The 19,011-nt window shown below is 50.9% G+C and overlaps 1 protein-coding gene across 2 annotated transcripts; it reads right to left on the bottom strand.

Moving 5' to 3' along the window:
* Positions 1–926: 926 nt before the first annotated feature.
* AARS2 (alanyl-tRNA synthetase 2, mitochondrial) lies at positions 927–18,958 on the bottom strand. 2 transcript variants are annotated; one of them, XM_068939532.1, is made up of 22 exons: positions 18,719–18,958; positions 18,119–18,307; positions 17,287–17,432; positions 16,259–16,453; positions 15,569–15,713; positions 14,979–15,124; positions 14,558–14,666; positions 13,906–13,944; positions 13,013–13,124; positions 12,315–12,442; positions 11,405–11,555; positions 9,019–9,188; positions 8,257–8,370; positions 7,706–7,846; positions 6,906–7,043; positions 6,385–6,494; positions 5,152–5,260; positions 3,672–3,794; positions 3,127–3,237; positions 2,172–2,255; positions 1,940–2,050; positions 927–1,502 (listed from the first exon to the last, which is right to left on the bottom strand). In XM_068939532.1, exons 1-22 carry the CDS (start codon positions 18,941–18,943, stop codon positions 1,338–1,340), a joined length of 2,961 nt encoding a protein of 986 aa, XP_068795633.1. In that variant the 5' UTR covers positions 18,944–18,958; the 3' UTR covers positions 927–1,337. The 2 variants fall into 2 exon arrangements, 1 of the variants encoding a protein (XP_068795633.1); XR_011140344.1 differs by lacking the exons at positions 927–1,502; positions 1,940–2,050; positions 2,172–2,255; positions 3,127–3,237 and adding an exon at positions 4,841–4,913 and having other exon boundaries at positions 3,670–3,794.
* Between the last annotated feature and the right edge of the window lie 53 nt (positions 18,959–19,011).

Genomic DNA, 19,011 nt, shown 5'->3' on the forward strand with positions numbered 1-19,011 from the left:
GGGGGGGGTGGAGGGGGAGGAGTGGGGGGTGCCCTTCTGCGTGCTATCAAACCACTTCCCTTTGCAAGCTGCTGAGTCTTCATTGCCCATTTCCTGCCCCCAGCCATCAGCACCACTCTGCCTCCTCCCCTCTTGCCCCTCTCTAAAAGCACACAGCTACTGCCTCCTCCCCTAAGCTCCATGGTGCCAGGCAAACGTACCCACTGATGAAATCCATCCCTGCCCAGCCACTGTTACTGCTCCCATGCTGAAACCTGCTTGTGTCAGTACCTGCTGCACCTTCAGATCAGCTACTGTTTTGCGATCTTTGCAGGCCAGACAGCATCTCTTTATTTAGGTCAGTACAATAACTAAAATAATGGAGATTTGGCCAGGAGCTCTAGACATCATCCTGAAATGCCTTCATCAGCTGAGTTTGCTGGGGCCGCTACTGCTCATGAAAAGCAACCAGTTTAGGAAGATCTATTCCCCTCTAGGCTACCAGCGTCCTGCTGTGGTGAGTTCCACGCTGTAACACAGCAACAGTTCCCACTCCCAAAACTCACTGGATATGTATCAGCACCTACCTAAAATTGATTGTGAAAGAAGTCAGGAGGCAGTATGAGTGAGAGGCAGGGAGAAACAAGGATAAGAGCATTCCTCCAAAGCAAAGAGGTGAAGGCTGGGATGATTTTGATCCCTCTTTGCTCCAGTATCAAGGATGGCTTCAGCGCTAACCACTGCATAGCCTAACAAGCATACACTGAGGAGGGATGTCACTTTCCATTTCTAAATTATAATAGCCTTTTTATCAGAGAGGGGTGATCCTGAGTTCTGCAGTGGGATGGGACTGCTTAGACAAGAGTGGGTGCTGGCTGATGGGGCTGCAGGGACAGAGCTCCTCTGCCAGAACAGAGCAGAAAGGAAGATGCAGCAAACAAGAAACATCAGGGAACTGACCACTCTCCACCCTTTAATAGCTTTAGGACAGCACTGGGTCATCTCTCAATGTCCTCACGGAGCCTCCTGGTGCTGCTCTCGTGGCAGGAGCTGCATTCTGTTTCGGAAAAAGTAGGATCTGCTCTAGCAGCCGGTTCTTTCCAAGCCTCAATGCCAACATACTGGTGATAAGAACAGGCAGCATCGTTCAGTCAGTGGGATCAGGAAAGAGCGCATGCTCTGCTGATCCCTGCTGGCCACAAGCCAAGTGCCCCAATGCAGAGGTGCAGCAACCTTCAGTAGGGGGGCTGCTAAATCTTCCAGCTCAGTGGAGTACAATGTGTACTCTGCAACAAACGTCCATGTAGCTTGCAGCTCACTGCATACAGCTGTCCTCCCACCAATGCATCACACTCATTTCAGAGTTTACTCTGAGCGAACTCCAGTGCAGTAGTTAGGGCTCCTTGCATGCCTCTGGCATTTCCACTGCCCTTAGCGACGACACAAGAACCTCCTGCCTTGCCTTCCATCTGTGTGCAGACAGCTGTGGCCCAGTCAGCAGCAGAAAACATGGGGAGACAATTCTGTGGAGAGATACAGAGCAAAGTCATTTGGCCTGTGGGTCACTCTGCTGCCCAGATGAGGAAAGGTAACTGCTTTCTCTCCTCACACAACCCGGGCCCTTGCTGCATGAGGCAGTCATGACTGGCAGGACTGCAAAAACTGAGCTCACCTGTTAATGCTGTGTCCTGTGAAAACTGAGCTTACATGTTAATGCTGTGTCCTGCCCCTGGGCACACATGTCCTGGAGAATCCAGGGTTATCTGTGCCCAGCAGAGCCTGAAAGCATATCTGCTTCCAGTGTGGTCCTCTCAGGTTCTACCTCTACATGATTAACCAGCAATATTTGAAAGAATCCCAGGAAGAACCTGAACCGGGACCTCCCTTTCCAAGAAAGAGAAGTAGGCCCGGTCTCCCTTTGCAGTTAGGTTCCCCATGTCTCTGCCAGGGCTGCACTTACCTTGGACACCTGACACGCACAGAGCACCTCACCAGAAGCCTGAGGGCTGAGCAGCAGGACTGATGTGCCAGGAGACTTGACACATAGCTGGTTCACTACCTTCATTAGGATCTAGGAGAGGCATGGACAGGAAGGGTCAGGCAGATCCCTCTGTGCAGCAGCAAACATGCACAGCAGCTCCTTTTTACCATATGGAGCATCAGAAATACTGCTGGGCCAAAAAGTTACTCACAGAGGGAGAGTCAGCTGGGACAGTATCAATGATGACAGGCCGGTTGCAATGTTTTGCCAGCAGGCTTTGTACCTTCTCTGCAGCCTGGAGGAGGAAACACACAGCACTTGAGGGACTACATGCGGCATAGGGTGGGCTGGATGGGGATATATGCATGCAACATAGGCACACAGGGAATGGAAGTGCTGCTCTGGGAGACCGAGGGGAGAGGTGTGTTAGCAGAGGTCAGAGTAAGACTGCAGACTGAAATCTCCATGTGGAGACCTGCACAACTCTCCTTCCTCAAAAGCAAACTGAGATGAACCCCTTTCAAAAGTGGAACAGATAGTGGCCTATTTGGTCCTTGGCCTCTCTCTGGGCCTACTCATTGCCGCGTGCCTTATGCAGGCTTCTGAGGCAAGACGCGTCTACTTTAAGGAAAAGCTAGTTCTTACTGAGAATACTAAATCACCAACAAGCAGTCTCAAAGGGGTTTAAATATAATCATGTCAATTTGTAAGACAGAGAAACGTAGTGGGAAGCCAGAACAATATCCATGGGGCTGGGAGAAAGGCTGTCCTGCAGACCTGCCTTACTGCATGACCTTGTAAAGCCCATTTTCTCAGGATTGTACCTGATCTTCTCCATCTATAAACAGGGAAGTGATGCTTATCTGCCTGTCTGCCAAAAGTGCTGATACAGGGCTCTTCATCTTCACAGGCAGAGAGACAGGGGGATTTTGCAGGTTCTGAAAGGCCAATCAGTCATTCATTGTACTTTAAATAGCAGTCTGGGTTAAGACAACCCAACCCATGACCTCTGTTACACTGTGTGTGATTACATCTGCTTTCCCCTGCCTTCCAATGCGATCATAGTGACTGAGTTGCTGTGTAGCGTGACAGGAACTTCAGCTTCCCTGGTGTAAGCCGCACACTGCTATTAGCAGGCTGTAGTGAGTGCGCTGCTACCACAGTACCTGCTGTATCTCCAGTTTCTTGATGGCTGTGTTGGCCGTTCGCTGAAGCGCTTTGAGGATGGTCTGTAGTTCTTTTCTTTGCCACTGGGGCATTGCAGTGCTAGCCACCACCTGAAAGACAATCTGCTGTGTAAGCAGTACTAAGCTGTATCTACCAAGACGTAAACTGCTAGTTCTCTGGGAGGTCCGACTGGAGCTTGGCCTCTTCCCAGCCCCTCCTTTAGCCCTACATGATCTGGCCAGCCAGCCACTGCTGCATGTGGCTTTTTTCTTTTCAGTTGGGCATCTGAAAACCAGGGAACCTTTTTTCACTGCGTTACCCTCCCCACCATTGCTTCCTCTCATGGTCCCTCTGGTAGTAGGCCATCTGTAAGAGAGGCACCTAGAGGCATGTTGAAATCTTTCTGGCCAAAGACACACTGGCAGGTAGCAACTTCCCCTTGCTAGTAACCATGGTGAGATGTGAACCTAGCAGGGAAGAAGGGATGTGGCTCAGTGTATAGAGCCCAAGTTGGAATCTTTCTGCACAGGAATGTAATCCTTACTTTGGTCAACTGGCCCACTTCTTTGGAGAGGTTCTGCACCTCAGGAATAGAGGTGCTCCTCTGCTTCATTCTTATGGAGACAGAGTCCACTTCCATAGCCAAGCACTGGCCTACTTCCCGGGCCTGGAGAGAGTGAGACAGAGAATGCTTCAAATGCAGCAATGGAAAGAACGAGCGGGGACGGAGAAAGTGGAGAGACTGCAGGGTCATAACCATTCAAAGCCCTACTCAGTATCCAACAGGAAGACACCAAGAAACAGAGGCTTTAAGAATGACTGTCCCCAAGAGCAGCCCGCATAGAAAATTCCTCTCTAGATTTATAACCATTGCTAGATGGTCACACCCCAGGGACCAAGCTGTCTGGCAGTTACGTTTGCTCAGTATCTATCTCACAGCAAATCATCAGTATTTCAATGAGAAAAAGTTAGACGCCCCATTTACTTATTAGGGCTCTATTTCATTAGCAAACGCACGCTTGAAACTAACGACCAAAGAAAGATTGTTCTCCTCAGCATCAGTGTTACCATTAATAACAAAGTAAATGCAACTTTTCCCCATGATAGCACTCATACTTTGGAGCATTTCCTTCCTGCTAGACCTTTGTGCCCATGATGGCCCTGGGAGATTTTATACTAGGAGAGCAGAGAGCGTGAAAGAAAAGTTGTGGAGAATGGAAAGGCCTGCTCTGCCTAGCCAGGATACACATCCCTAGCTCCAGATCACTCCCTTGTACCTGCACCCTCTCTTATCTCATTTACACACTCTCGGGGGCTCTTCAGGTCAGCACTTCCAGCAAAGCAGGCAGATGTGCCCTACAGCCTTTTATTCCTCTGTGGCAAGGGTGGCCTTGCCAGGAACACAGATGCACAGGAGGCAGCCAGACAAAGTGCAACTCTCCTCTGACTGCAGCCCCAAAGGAAGCAGGCAAGGCTACGGAGTCCCCCGACACTTCAAGGACAAAGATCCCACAGACACAATAATAGCTTGCCTACTCTTTGTATAGACAGAGCTAGACCAGGACCACAGTTTAGCAGGAGAAAAAGAATAAAGGAAGAAGGAAAAGGGTTGTAAGAATGAGGCCAGAGCCCTGTCAGAATAAAGGGCAAATCCAACTGTGATAAGCAGGAGGTAAAACCAAGGCACAAAGGATTATGCCTTTAAACACCTACCTGGGAACTGCAATTTACAGCTCAGAAGCTTCCTGGCATTTTGTGTCAAGTTCTCATCTTAGGAAAAGGGGATCTGAAGGGAAAAATGAAGGGCAAGGAGCCAGGAGCCCAGGGCAGGGCGGAACGGGGGTGAACAGCAAGGTACATCAGCAGAGCTGGGCCCAGGGGTAAAGGAGAAAGCCCAACCAGACGAGCACCAGAGTGCTCCAGTTAGGGGAGTGGGATACGAACTGCCTTAGCAGGAACCTGTGAAGCTGGGTCCTACCAGCACAGCCCTGATATGGGGGAAATTTCAGTCCCTTTTTCCTCACCTGCTTGGCTTGTCCCCCTGTTACTGCAATGACACGGCTAATCCCTTTAACCAGCTGACGCTCACTGATAATGGCCAGATCCTCCATAGCTCCTGTTTGTAGCAGGTGCCTAGGAAAGGAAACAAGCTTCTCTGTGAGAAGAGAAATCAGGAAACCTGCTTTCCTTTTAGACATGTCCCAAGTTCAGCCCCCGCTCCCCAATCACAACAGCTTTAATTCTTTCCTACCCCTAAAATCCAGAGGGACCCCTGTCAGGCAAGAGACAGCAGAGTTGAGGCTAGTCCAGTGGAGCTGTGCTACCTGCCCAGCAGACTGCTGTCAAACAGCATGGAACAGCCAAGTTCTGCTTTGCATTCTGTTCTTTCCACAGTGAGATGGATTGGGATTTCTCTCTTCTACTCAGCTGCTGCTGAAACTTGTAGAAAGTCATTTTTTCTCCAATTCCATCACTCCTTTGTCAGGCCAGCTCACAGGCTGGCCAGTGGAACCCAGTCACAGGGTAGAAGACGTGACTGACAACCTTCCTTCTTGGTTATCTAACATTGGATATGAAAAAAACTACAGTGTCTCGGGTCCTCTGCTACTACAAGTAATTAATGCAGACAGCTTCACTAGAATTGATCATCTCCACTCCCATGCAGCTCCTTGTCCCACTACTCCCACAAGAAAACTGCTCTCATGATTAGAAACCTGCTCATTTCCAGCTACATCTGCTCTGAGGCCAATTTGCTCCTGTTTATTCTTGTGCCAGCATTGTCTTAAGATTGATTCACTCTTTTTCTACTCTCATTAGTGCTAAAATCCCAAAACAAAAGCCTTATAACTGTATTTGGTGTGACGGGGCACATAGCCGTTTGCACACTCTGCTGGAGTCCTCTGGCTCCAGGTGGGTTTCAGACAATGAAGCAAAGAATAACGATTTTCATTTCTGTCATGCTTTTTCATCCTGAAATTTCCAAAACTTCACAGCTGGCCTGCCTTATCACCACTAAATTTTTCAGGTGAGAAAACTAAGTGGCAGAGGAACAGGGACTGGAGCTTGGAATAATGTCTCTGCCTGAACCATCGGTGCTCATTCTTCTTCCTCAGCTTGCATACGGGCCTTGCAGGGCATACAGAAATCCTCACGCAAGCCTGGTCCTGGGATCAGGGTGGGCGGCAACTCTGGAAAATCACAAGGATGCAGTCACCCACAAACATGCCTTCTGACTGTAAGTAGGGAAAGTCACTTACGTCCCACAGCAGAGCTCCACAGAAGTGTGCATTGCAGCCTCGGAGTTGTGGGTCAGCACACTCTCCACGGGGACACCCAGGGACACTATCCTTACTGGATCTGGATACTCCTGACAGAGGAGACAGGGATCAGCAGCAAACAACATAGTTCCTCAGAGGCACTCAGAGACTAATCCCATGGCTTCAGGTCCCTGCCTCACTCCACCTCTGTTTTGGGCCCTTCCCCAGAGAGACGGGGGCAGCACCACTGCTCCCTCCACAAACAACCTCTGCAGGGAGAAAGAAACAGCTGGGTGACGCTACAAGCTCTTGGTTCAGAGAAATTAGCAGAAAACCTGCGTACCACCAGCATCTCCATATTACACCAGCGCCCCTGAGAGTCTCCTCTCCCTATTTCCCCTCTTGAGCTTTGGAAGTCAATTCCCTTGCAGAAACCTGCTGCTTCAACATCTCTTAGGATGCAGCTGATTCCTGCTGAGGGAGAAGGCTCCGAAAAGACATGCCCTGCCCTCCTGTCATACCTCATCCACAGTACGGAGTCCCTGAACTCTTCTGGCCAACATGAGAGGGACCTCAGCCATGTGCACAACCTCGTTTCTTTCAATCACCTCCTGGACCACCTGCTCTACTTGCTGCAGCTGCTCCGTGGTCACAGGCTCCTGGAAAAAGAAATTGGCCGCCTTCAGGGGAAGTCTCCAGAGAAGTTCAGAACCAAGGAGGGACAACTGGGGCTATGGCCCCCAGGCAACTCATCCTGGAGAAACCACTTACGCTCTGTGTCTCACCTTCCGTACCTGTAGAAAGGAATTGCGAGCATCATGGCCCTCCCACTCCCCCCTGCAGTTAGGACAGCAATAAGGATTATTAACCCAAGAGCATCAACCAAATTCTTCAAGATAGATGCTGCCGTAAGTGACAGATGAGCAGGGCCAGTGCTCAGCCTGCCCTGACAGCTTTCAATTCCCAAGCCCTCCCGCCTGGATGACCAGCACAAATACCAGACACATCCCAGCAAGTGCCATGGTCAAGCTGTGAGTCCCTCAAGAGATGTCCTTTACACTATCCAGGTCAGCGACACGTCTACTAGCCCTGCTAAGTCCCTTCCTCTCTGCCCCCCATTCCTTTCCTTCAGTAGGCCCTCCTCAGAGCCAGGTCAGTACAAAGCTGAGCCCATCACCTGCAGGAGGCCAAGTCTAATTTCTCAGTCAATATTTGACTTGTCTCAAAAGGAGTAACTACAGCGAGCGGAGAAAAATCCCTGAGAAGATGGCCAGTCCTAGGATGCTGGTTCTGCCAAGGCCCATCAGAAGTTCAGGGTCACCTTGGTATTGAAGTCGAAGCGCAGCTGCTCTGCTGTCACATGGGACCCTCGTTGCTCTGTGTTGTCTCCCAGGACACGGCGGAGTGCAAAACTCAGCAGGTGGGTAGCAGTGTGGTTGGTCATGCAGGCCAGCCGCTGGGCCTGAAACCACAAACAGGTTGGCAGTGAGTGCTGGAAGGTCTCCACAGCTGTGAGGAGCAAGGAATGGGTAAGAGAGGTAAGGGAAAGGCTGCACGTAACGGGGTGGGAGGAGACAAGGAAGAAGAACAGGCAGACAGATGTGCCCTGTGACACAAGTTCATCTAGCTTCTTTCCGCGTGGGATCAGCTCTGTAAAACAGCAAAGGGCAGGCCAGATACTTTGCAAGAGACCCAAGACTCTAGAAGATTACAGACAGAGAAGCTTGTGAGCTCTCCCTCCTGCCTCACATTGCAATGAAGAGCAGTCTCAGGAGCAAAAGGAACAAAGCTTTGCTCTGCCCAGGTTACTCAGGGCATCACAAGATTCTCAAAGCAAGGTGGGGAAAAGGCTAAGAGCAAACGAGCCATCACCTCATCCACAAAGAGCTGCACTTGGTCCCCAGCACGCAGGGTTTCCACAGCAGTGACCTCGTGGATCACATAACCGCCACAGAGATGAACTGACTCTACGGGGAAGAGCGTGTCCTGGACAAAGAGACACAGAACGGTGAGTTAGCATACAGGGAACATCCAAAGGTGTTCCAAAGCACTATCCCATTTTGCAAGGCTAAAAAGGCAGCATCAACGCTCAGATATGATTCTCAAGAGATAGAGCGTAGGAGGGAGCTAAAACTGCATCCCACGTAACTTCCTAGAGGAGGGTCAAAGCTCTCCCTCCGGCAGAGCAGAGGGAACATGCTGCTGATGCTTTTGGGAGGAATAAGAGCTTTTGCACTAGGTCTCAGGTTGGGCACCTCTTGCAGTTCTCCAGGACTGGCCAGATACAAGTTACTCAGCTGGCAGACTTTCTGATCACTGATTGCCTTCTCCCTGCATTATCACCCTGACTGGAAAGGGGGCAACATATTGAAGGGAGGCCCAAGACGACTGTTTCAAGCCTTCCCCAGTAAGAAGAAATTGCAAAGGGCTGCGAGAGACAACCAGAGCAGCAGATCCACCTCTGAGAAGGTGTCACTGCTTTCCCTTGCCCCCACCAACCCTGAGGCAAAGCCAAAGGGACTGTAAGGACACTGCAGCTTGCAGATTAACACAGCAAACTAGTCTATCATTTGGGAAAGTTTACCTGGCCTCATTAACCATGGCTACCTTAGTTTTAGTCATCAAAGGCCTCACCTGCTGTCCCAAGCGCATCAGGTAGCCCCGGTCAGAAGCTTGCCCGCCCTGCTCTGCATAGAAGTTAGTCCGATCCAGGATGACACCACAGCGTTGCCCTTCCCCAACCTCCTCCTGGAGAGACTGATCTCTGCATAGCATCAGGATGGTGGCCTGGCACGGGCTGAACTCTGCCGAGGGCAAGAAGATACCAGCAATCAGTGTGTGCATCCCGTCAGATCACAAGAAGAAGGGAGGCACCGCTTCCCTGTGCCAACCCTGCCAACATCCAGTCTACACTGAAAGCCAGCACTTTCTTTTGCCTAGATAGGCACATCTATCAGCAGAAAGGACAAAGGACCCATTACTCGGAACCAAGACCCAAAATAGCACAGTCATCCTTTGCTTACCCAGGGACAGGCCTGCTGGGTAGTGGTTAACCAGGCTGTCAAAGCAGGGACACTCCAGCTAGTTCCACACAAGTCCACTTGAGAAAAATGCAACACAGACATGTCTGTATGGCGCTACGCTGCATGCTTGGCCACCCTGACTGCCTTCTATGATGAGATGACTGGCTTGGTGAACAAGGGAAGACAAGGGATGTCACCTTCCTTGACTTAGCAAGGTTATGACACACCCTCCTGTAATATCCTTGTAGCCAAATTGGGGAGATATGAACTGGGCAGGCAGATCACTCCTAAAGTGGTTGAATAACTGGCTGGACAACTGGGCTCAAAGACTTGGAAGTGCTCAATGGTTCAAAGCTCAGCACATGCAGTTACCAGCAGAGCTACTCAAGAGCTGATTTTGGGGACACCACTGTTTAACATCTTAATTAATGAACATCCACGACAGGATGGGATGCACCCTCCTCCTGTTTGTGGATGTCAACAAACTGGTGGAGACAGGTTGATAGGCTGGAGAGCAGGGCTGTCTTTCACAAGGATTTTGACAGCCTGTAGAAACGGGCTGACAGAAACCATGTGATGTTCAACAAAGACTACGTGGACGTCAATTGGATCGAAAGTAGCTTTGCAGAAACGGACCTGGGAGTCCTCAGGAACAAGTTGAACACAAGTCAACACGGTGGCCTTGCAGCAAGGAGTGCTGACTGCATACTGGACTGTATGAGCAGAAGCGTAGCCAGCAAGTCAAGGAAAGTGATTACATCCCTCTGGGATTTGTGATACTGCAGGACTGGGCAGTTTTTGGCTCTCCAGTACGCAACAGACAAAGACAAACATCGAAATACAGGAGTGAATCCAGCAAACGGCCACCAAGACGGTCAGGAGGCTGGAGCATGACGACATACAAGGAAAGACTGAGAGAATAAGGTTTGTTCGGCCTGAAGAAGAGAAGGCAAAGGGAAGATCTTAGTACTGCTAATGGGAGGATATAGAGAAACTGGAGCCAGACTCTCTCAGAGACGTACAGCAAAAGGATCATGGGCAATAGACCCAAGTCTCCACACAGGATATTATGCTTGGACATAAGCAAAAAGCTTTTCACAGTAAGAGTGATAAAGAGCTGGAACGGAGTCCAGCGAGGCTGTGGAATCTCCATCCTTGGAAACACTGAAAACTTAACTGGACAAAGCCCTGAGCAACCTGATTTGACTGGGAAGCTGATGCTCCTTTCAGCAGGAGATCAAATCTCCAGAGATCCCCTCCAACCTGAATTATTCTATGATTCAATGTCTGAGCAGGTAGAACAGCGGTAGCTTGCAGATTTCAATCAAAGTCACTGCTGGATTTTTTTTTTTTTTCTATTATGCCCTTGCTGTAATATATACAGTTTGAGCTACCTCGCTTTCTGCTTAATGTGGGTTGCCACCAGCACACTGGGTAAGGGAGAGCTGGCTGTACACAGCTATCCCTAATCGTTTGTGACAGCCACACCACCTTTTACTCTCTGTGGTTTAGCTTTATGCTTTCCCTAGAGCATCAATAACGCGTTATCCTAAATGATAAAAAACCTGCACTGGCATCTAGTGGCCTGCCAGAGAAATAGCAAGTGCAAGGCCTTAGATAACTACCCAAACCCTTACCAGCCTCTTCTTCCTTCTCTCTAGCACTCACTCCTGATAGTCAGGAACAGGCTGGGCACTCATCTGCAGCAAAAATCAACAGTGCACTGTTCAGCATCACACAGTAACAACAACTCAGAGCTCACAGCCTCACCACCAGCCCTGCGCCTTCCTGGGGGCACACCACCAGCAGCAAGATCAGCATCTACCTTGAGGTCACAGGCAGGGCAGAGAGAAGATGCAGGAGCAAGGTGGACTAGTTTGAACCACAGGGCGCATGCTCTCCTGCAGGCATGAGGTTAGGAAGCAAGAGCAGTCTCTTGTGAGTCTCTCCAGTGCCCTAAGGCACAGCCTGCCCAATGGATGTGAATGACCACTTACCATATTGCCCATGCTGCCCAAGTGCGTAGGCGTATTTTGGTGAGTCATCAGTAACAGGCACATTGTTGCTCCGCAGCTGAGCCAGTGAGTGCACATCGAGCTGCACATTTACATCCTCCAGCTGTCCTGCCTGTGGGCCGTGAGCCTTCCGCTACAGCAGAGCAAAGGCATAGTTAGATGAGAGGTATCTAGGGGCACCCACACCAATAGCTGGAGCTTTAAGACTAAAAACTCCTCCTTCCACCTTCCTGGATACAGCTCATGTAGATCTGTGCTGTTGCAGGCTACTGTTAAACCAACCCCATTTCCTCCAACCCACAAGCACTCAATGCCACCCTATGCTAGCCTTGAGGCAGGCCATTAGCAACTGCTAACACAGCCAGTCCTCCCTGCGCAGCTGGCTATATAGTTCTGAAACTTCCAGGAGAGCAAGGCCTCGACCTGATCACTCAACAGGGTCTGCCAGGGTGAGTCTCGCAGCACTAAAGAGACTGAGGGGAGTACATTAACGCTTGATAAACAAGCCACTTGATGTTTTGGCTGTCTAAACTGACCCTGCTTTGAGTGGGGAGCTGGACCAGATAACTGCCAGAAGTTCCTTCCAAGTTCCTTCCAATTGTTCCAAGGAACAATTGTTCTGTGATAATCCCCGCTCCAGCAACGGTCAAAATCATAACACATTTCTAAGATCTGTAGAGGAATCATCAGCCAACGCTTTCATCCCCAAGCTCAAAAGTGAAGGCAGTGTGTTCCAACTGCTGTGATTAGACCCATTTCCACTTCAGGGAAAGGGCACCCTGGCCCTGTGGTTCATCTGAAGAGCCCAAGCACTGAGAGGAATTCTGCCTCTGTGCCCACAGGACAGAGGGCAGGCTCCTAATCACTCTGATGAAGACAGTGTCCCTCTTACCTTGGCATCTTCCAGAGCAAGTTTATCAAAAGCAGCTGCATCCAAACGGATCCCCTTTTCTTCAAGCATCAAGTCAATCAAATCCAGAGGGAACCCCAAATTCCCATAGAGAGACCAAGCTACTTCAGCTGCAGGACAGGAAGGAGCACATGAAGTCTGTGTGGTTACTGAAAGCAAAGGCATCTCGAGAGTTGTTCGGATGGGACCAATGTGGTGTATGCCTTGGTAACTGGGTTCACTTGTGCTATGCACAACTGCTCCGGTAATGGAGAAGGGAAGGAGAGCCATGGAGTCCCTCTCACACGGGACTGAGTATTAATGGTGCACCATAGCCCCATCTCTGCTAAAATTCAGTGCGGCACATCTGCATAAGCAGCTGTGCCTCTGGGTCCTCAGCTGCTACTTTCAGCTTTGTATCTGTATGGAGCCAGCTAATCAGCTAATAAAGCAGCAAGGGATGTTTCTAACTTTTCTGATGCCTAGTTGGTTGTGAGAATAAAGTTCTTGGAAACACTCACAATCAGGGGAAAGGAGGAACATCTGCTTTTAAACTTGGCACTGGAATGTCCACTACTGGAATATCATTGAAAACATGTAGGGGTGGCAGGCAGACATCCGCCAGAGTTTTGACTGCAATGCCCGCAAGGACCTGTACTGAACTATTTTCAAGTACAGCCAGGCAGAGTAAGGAGACTCACCCGGGAAATATGTGGAGGGCTCCATCTGCTGCACTGTCCGCTCGATGATGCGCCTCCCACTCTCAAGGGAGGACAGAAAAGCAGCCTCGTTCTCATTGATGATATCTGCAGTCTCCCCAAGGAACAGAAGAAGGGTTAGCCATAACACCTCAGAGAGCTCCTCAGCTCTGCCCTGCCATCACTAGGGTCCTTGCTAACTTGAGCTCAAAGCAGCCCAGCGAGTGTCTAATAGGTGCTGCGTCTACTTGAACTAGCTTTTTTGTTCTGCAAGTATCCATCACAATATGGTTCTGGCCCATTATAAGACAGTGCTAAATTCACTGTGTCTTCTATCGTCCTTCCTGTTAGGAAATATCGACCATCTACCTGGGGGAAGCTGGATGCTGACTAATGTGCCCTGTCAGAAATTCGTGTCTGTGACCCAATTAAAATTGCAAGACTGGAACGGCCAGAGAAATTGCTCATCACAGTTGCTGTCAGCAGAAGCAAGCACGGAGCAGCCTGTAAACTAGTTAGACTCTGACTAGCCTTAAACCTCCAATCCACTCGGGACTAAGGGTACCCATGCTAGGACAGGCTGTACTTCCATTTGACAAAAGAGCTGCCCTAGTTTTGTCAGAGCAACAGCTCTTATACTAGGACAAGAAGCCCTTGTTAAGAATCTCATATAGCTCCCGTGGGAAAGTCTGCCACAGGTACTTCTCAGTCCCAGGCAGCGCATGATACACATACACTCCCAGCACGTCTCAGCCTACTGATGAGAACTCAGTAACGGAGGAGGCAGTGCAGACCCCTCCAACTAAGTCCCAAAGAGGGGCCCACTCCTACTTCCAAAAGCAGCATCTAAGATGATGAGAGGGGGGTTTCTCTCCAGGGGATTCCACACTGCTCACCTGGTCCGCATTCTTCCTCAGCTCTGGATAGGCATCTCCCTGTGGAGTTAGCCTCACCGTTAGTGATAACAATATCCACAGCAGCTTCCTCAGGGGATCTCACAGCATGCAACACACGGTAGAGAGGTTTCTCAGGCAAGTGAGAACGAATTCTGAGCACCACTGCACAGCCTCAGGGACAGCATCACAGAGGGAGAATCATACTTGGAAACAGAGCTGCCACCTCCGGGCTGTCTCCTTGTGACCCTCCCCTGCTAGCCCCTGCACAGCATCTCTGTGGCAAACGCATCAATTTACAAAGGGGAAGGAAGCAGCTTCTCTTAGGAGGCGCTTAGCAATCCCAGGGACCAATTCCAGGTGGCTTTAAGCAAACACGACAGCGTGGAAACCACTGCCTTTGGGAAACAACAGCGCACACACTTACATGCATACTTGTGTTGAGGGTGCCACAGGTCACACTAGTCCCCTCCTCCCAATAACAAGTGATCAGGAGAAAACAGAGTTTTATTGTGGCAGCACACAGCACCACAGCCACCCTCCTGGAGCTCCTTCCCATACAAGATTGTCTCTTGACAGCACACAGGAAAGGGACATGGGACTGAACAGGAGCTATGTGATATTCTTCTTCCCTAAGGCAGCAACTCTTACTCACCAACACTTCCACTACAGTAGGAACCAGGGAGGCCAGGAGCCCAGGTGGGGCATGGAGGACTTCAGAGCAAAAGCGGACAGCCCTGCGCAGGATCCGACGCAGCACCAGTCTGAAAGCAGGGCACGATTTCCTAGATAGCCCTGTGAGCATCCCTGCCCTGCCCCCACATCCAGCACACCCCACACGCAACTCCTCTCTGGCCTGATCTATCCATATAGGCCAGCTGCACCCCACTCTTCACATCTATCTGGGGATGACCCTGCTGATCTTAAATGCCTCCAGGCCCTCTCCTTCGTGTTTCTACACAGCTCACCCACTCCCTGTCTTTGACCCCTTCCACAACCTCTCCCCTAGGGCTGCTCATATTCCCTTTCCTTTCCGGAAACTCCATCCACCCTGTGCCATTTCTGCATGTCCTTACTCTGCTCCAGACAGGCCTGGGTAGATGCCGTCAGTGATGCACACGCACAAGGTACGCACATGATCTGCCACCACGCGGTAGGCCATATTCACACCCCCAACGTCAGCCTTCCCGACCAGACCTTGGTATCTGGGCCCCCCACAGCCCTAGAAGAGAAAGTAAGGAGACAGATTAGCAGCTGTGAATAGCTGTAGAAAAAAAAAGTTGCAAGGTAAGACAGCCAGCTACACACTTGACTTCATGCTTGTCAACTGCCTCTGCAGCCTACGATGCAAGATGTACTCATAAAACCTTCTGAGAAAATTATAGGCTTGTGTGCCTAAGAGATGTCAACCAATGCCCTGGCCCTGAGGTATTTAACAGACCCTTGGAGAAACACGGATCAGTAGAGCTGTTATCCCAGTGGATTCCCAATCTGGAATTTTCCCCAGCTTCTCTAGAATGCTGCTGTGGGCCTAGCTACACATACCTCCTGTCTTAAAATACTGCATAGTAATGTGTGTGGAGAAGGCTGTGTTATGGTACCAGTCAAGCAGTCTGCATTCATGGGGCTTTGGCTTAGCTGCGGCTCTGAACAGGAGCATCATCACCTTGTGAATGGCATCCAGGATGGGAGTGAAGAGATCTGTGTCATAGTTGGAGCGCTTGTTCTGCAGAACTGTCACCAGCCTTTCCAAACCCATTCCTGTATCCACATGGTGCTGGGGCAAGGGAAGTAAATTCCCCTCCACCTCTCTGTGAGCATGCCAGAAAAAAAAAAAAAAAGGCAAAAGAGAAGCAGGGGTCAGTCCAGGGCCAAGGAACAGGAGTGGACGAGTCATAGGGGATGGGAGAGTGACAGCAGGTGGAAATAGCACTGGGGCAGGTGACTCAAAAGAAGAAATCTCAGGGAGAGGACTAACAGCAGCCGGAGGTGGCACTGCTGGGCAGCCATGCTCTGACCATTGGATAGTCAGAACATGGTGTAGGGAAAAAGGCCTGCCCTGAACAGGGGCCTAAGCCCTTCTCCTCCTCCTAGCAGTTATTTTCTGTGCTGCTGCAGACCTAAAGGAACATCTGGGATGAAGCAGTGAGGGAAAAGAGGCAGCACAGGCTGAGGAAGGACAGGAGAAGCATGGCAAAGGGGGCCTATGGGCCACAATGAAAACACATTTCCACTGCTTCCCCTTGATCCTGTACCGCCACCTCCTGGAAAGCAGTGAGAAGTCTGAAAAATTGACTAGGGTTTGGATGTCAGAGGAGAGGGAAAGGCTCCGAGATCTGGACTGGATGCCTAGTACCTGCTATACTGCATAAAGACCAGGTTCCAGATCTCCACTACATCAGGGCTGCCCTGGTTCACCAGTGCTGCAGCGTTTCGGCCACCACCCACGTGGTCATAGTGGATCTCTGTGCAGGGACCACAGGGACCTGTGTCCCCCATCTCCCAGAAGTTGTCCTTCAATGGGAAAGGAAGCACATGGCTGGCAGGCACCCTGGAAAGGCAAACAACAGGGATGGCAGGACTGGGGCACACACACAAAATACAGATTAGCCTAGATCACAGAGAAAGTTGGAGGCAGGATCCCTTCTGACTACTACAAACTCAGAATGTGAACACATTAAGGTTCATTTGCTTCTGTTCACACGGAATTAACCTCCTTAGCAGGGGTAAGCTGGACCAAAGCAGACAGATCCTACTCACTACTCAGCATGGCTAGCAAGCTCAGTCTGGCCCCTGCTGATCGATGGCCAGCTCTCTGTTGGGTCTTCTGTTGGGTCTTTTCTCCCTGGAGGTTAGCTGAGCTAAGATCTGATCAGGACAAACAAAGCTGGACACCAAACATGGCACAGAGTTATCAGCCTTCAGCCCAAAGTCTGCATACAGCCTGGAACAAGCTCCCAAAGTACATCAGGGCTTCATCCTCAGGTTGAGGGGGCCATTGCTAGCTTTTTGAGGACAATGCGATCTCCGCAGCTCGTGACGGAGAGGAAGCAAAGGATCACACAAAGAAAAGAAGGATAGTGGGAGTAGCATTACCGCACATGGAACAGAAATCACCACGTCACTTCATCCCGGTCAGACAACCTTCGGTTCACAGCCCTTCTAGACTGACTGCATCTGAACAACAGCTTAAAGATGAAGTCCCCCAGAGTGCTCCGAGTTTTGGGACTTTTAGCAGTCCCAAAAAAGCAGAAACCAAATGATTTCAAAGCCCAGTTTTTGGCTCCTACATCTGAATCCCATGAATTAAAGAGCAAATGAGAGACTATGGAGACTGAAACGTCAGTACTTGCTGCTCTGAACTTCTTCTCCAACACAACTTACCCCAGGCAGAGCCATATGTCCCTACACTCCTCGTCTGCGCTCAGCCCCAGCGAAGAGTCTCCACCAAAATAGGTGACGTACAGACGATCTTTGGGAATCTTGTAGACTTCTGTCAAGAGCTCCCAGGCCATACTACATGCCTCCTCCTGAGCAGGCAGGGAACACCGAGGAAGTACAGTAATCCAGGGCATGAAGGGAGACAAGAAGGTTCTTTAGAATGGGAGTCAAACACCAAAGAGGCTAATTTCAGTTGTTCTGTCCCTCTGCAGTCTTAAGACATATGTCAGTGAGTATGATGGGGGTCAGGCCAATTATAGACAGTTCTTCAAATAGCTGTGGGAAACTGTGGCCTTCCTAAATCCTTGGGAGACCTTCAGGATCACAGCATGGTCTACACTGACCTGCTTACCCGCACAGTCACATGGATTATTTTCTTTCCTAGGAAGAAATGCATATACTAGAAAAACAATTAGCATTCTTTATCCTTCTCCCTTTTCGAACTTTCCAGTAACAAGCACAAAATGAAACAGGAACCTTTTTTCACCCATATTACATGGTCAACACTGGCACTCACACAGGGCGCTTTGGTTTGTATATGCGGTTGGCAGCTTTGCAAAGGCTGGGCACTTTCAGAGAAATGAGTTCTCTGCCGGGCACATTTAGTGATTCAGCACGCTGACTACCTCTGCTGCAAGCCACAGAGCTTCCAGCAAGGAATTCAGAGCTCGCCAAAGCCTCGTGCAAATACCTTTATGGTGCTACAAGACAGATCTGATGCTATAAAAGAAAAGCTGTATCTCCCCCTGGAGAGGGCTGACTCTCATTGCCTCACCTTAAAGTAATCTCCAAAGGACCAGTTCCCCAGCATCTCAAAGAAGGTGTGATGGTAAGTATCTCGGCCCACATCCTCCAAGTCATTGTGCTTCCCTCCAGCGCGCACGCACTTCTGGCTGTTCACCACCCGCTTGTACTGTGCTAGCTCGCTCCGGGGATGCACCGTGCCCAGGAAAATGGGCTTAAACTAGAAATCAAGGCAGAGAGACATCTCCTGTTGCTAGACACCGTCCAGCATAGCAGGCTTATGACTGTAGCTCCAGAAATACAGATAGGGAGCTACAAGCAGAAGATATGCACATGGAGATGGGAGAGTCGTGAGGTGACAAGGAGGTACAGGAGCCGATCAGGCCACAGGCTTTCCTGTGAAAAAGGCTTTCCTGCTACAGATAAACCGCCTTCCTCTGAGGAAGAGGAGTTCCCGGGAAGCCCGCCCACGGCGGCCTGCAGGCAGGGGCCCCAGGCAGAGCACAGCCGAAGCCCTCGGCTCCCGGTCGGCCGCAGGCCCCGGGCCGAGCCCCGACAGTGCGGAGAGCCGGGGGAGGGGGCGGCGGGGCGCATCGCCCCTCGCAACCGGTCCGCGGGGCGGGGGGAGCACCTGGTTCATGCCCGCGTTGACGAAGAGGAGGCGCGGGTCCCCCCGAGGCCGCACGGGGGCCGAGGGCAGGCGGCGGTGGCCGTGGCGCTCCTGGAAGAAGCGGAGGAAGGCGGCGCGGACCTGCCCCGCCGCCGGCCCGCCGGTGCCCCAGCGGCGGGGGCCGCAGCCCCAGCGCCACGGCACGGCCGGCAGCAGGCGGCGCCGCAGCCGCCCGGCCGCCGCCATCTTGGCCGAGGGCGGAAGGCGGGCGAGGGCGCCTTCGGGAAGGGCAGCGAGAAGAGCGGGAGGAGCCA

This window comes from Struthio camelus, chromosome 3, assembly GCF_040807025.1.
Source record: "Struthio camelus isolate bStrCam1 chromosome 3, bStrCam1.hap1, whole genome shotgun sequence".
In the NCBI taxonomy this organism is placed as follows: Eukaryota; Metazoa; Chordata; class Aves; order Struthioniformes; family Struthionidae; genus Struthio; species Struthio camelus.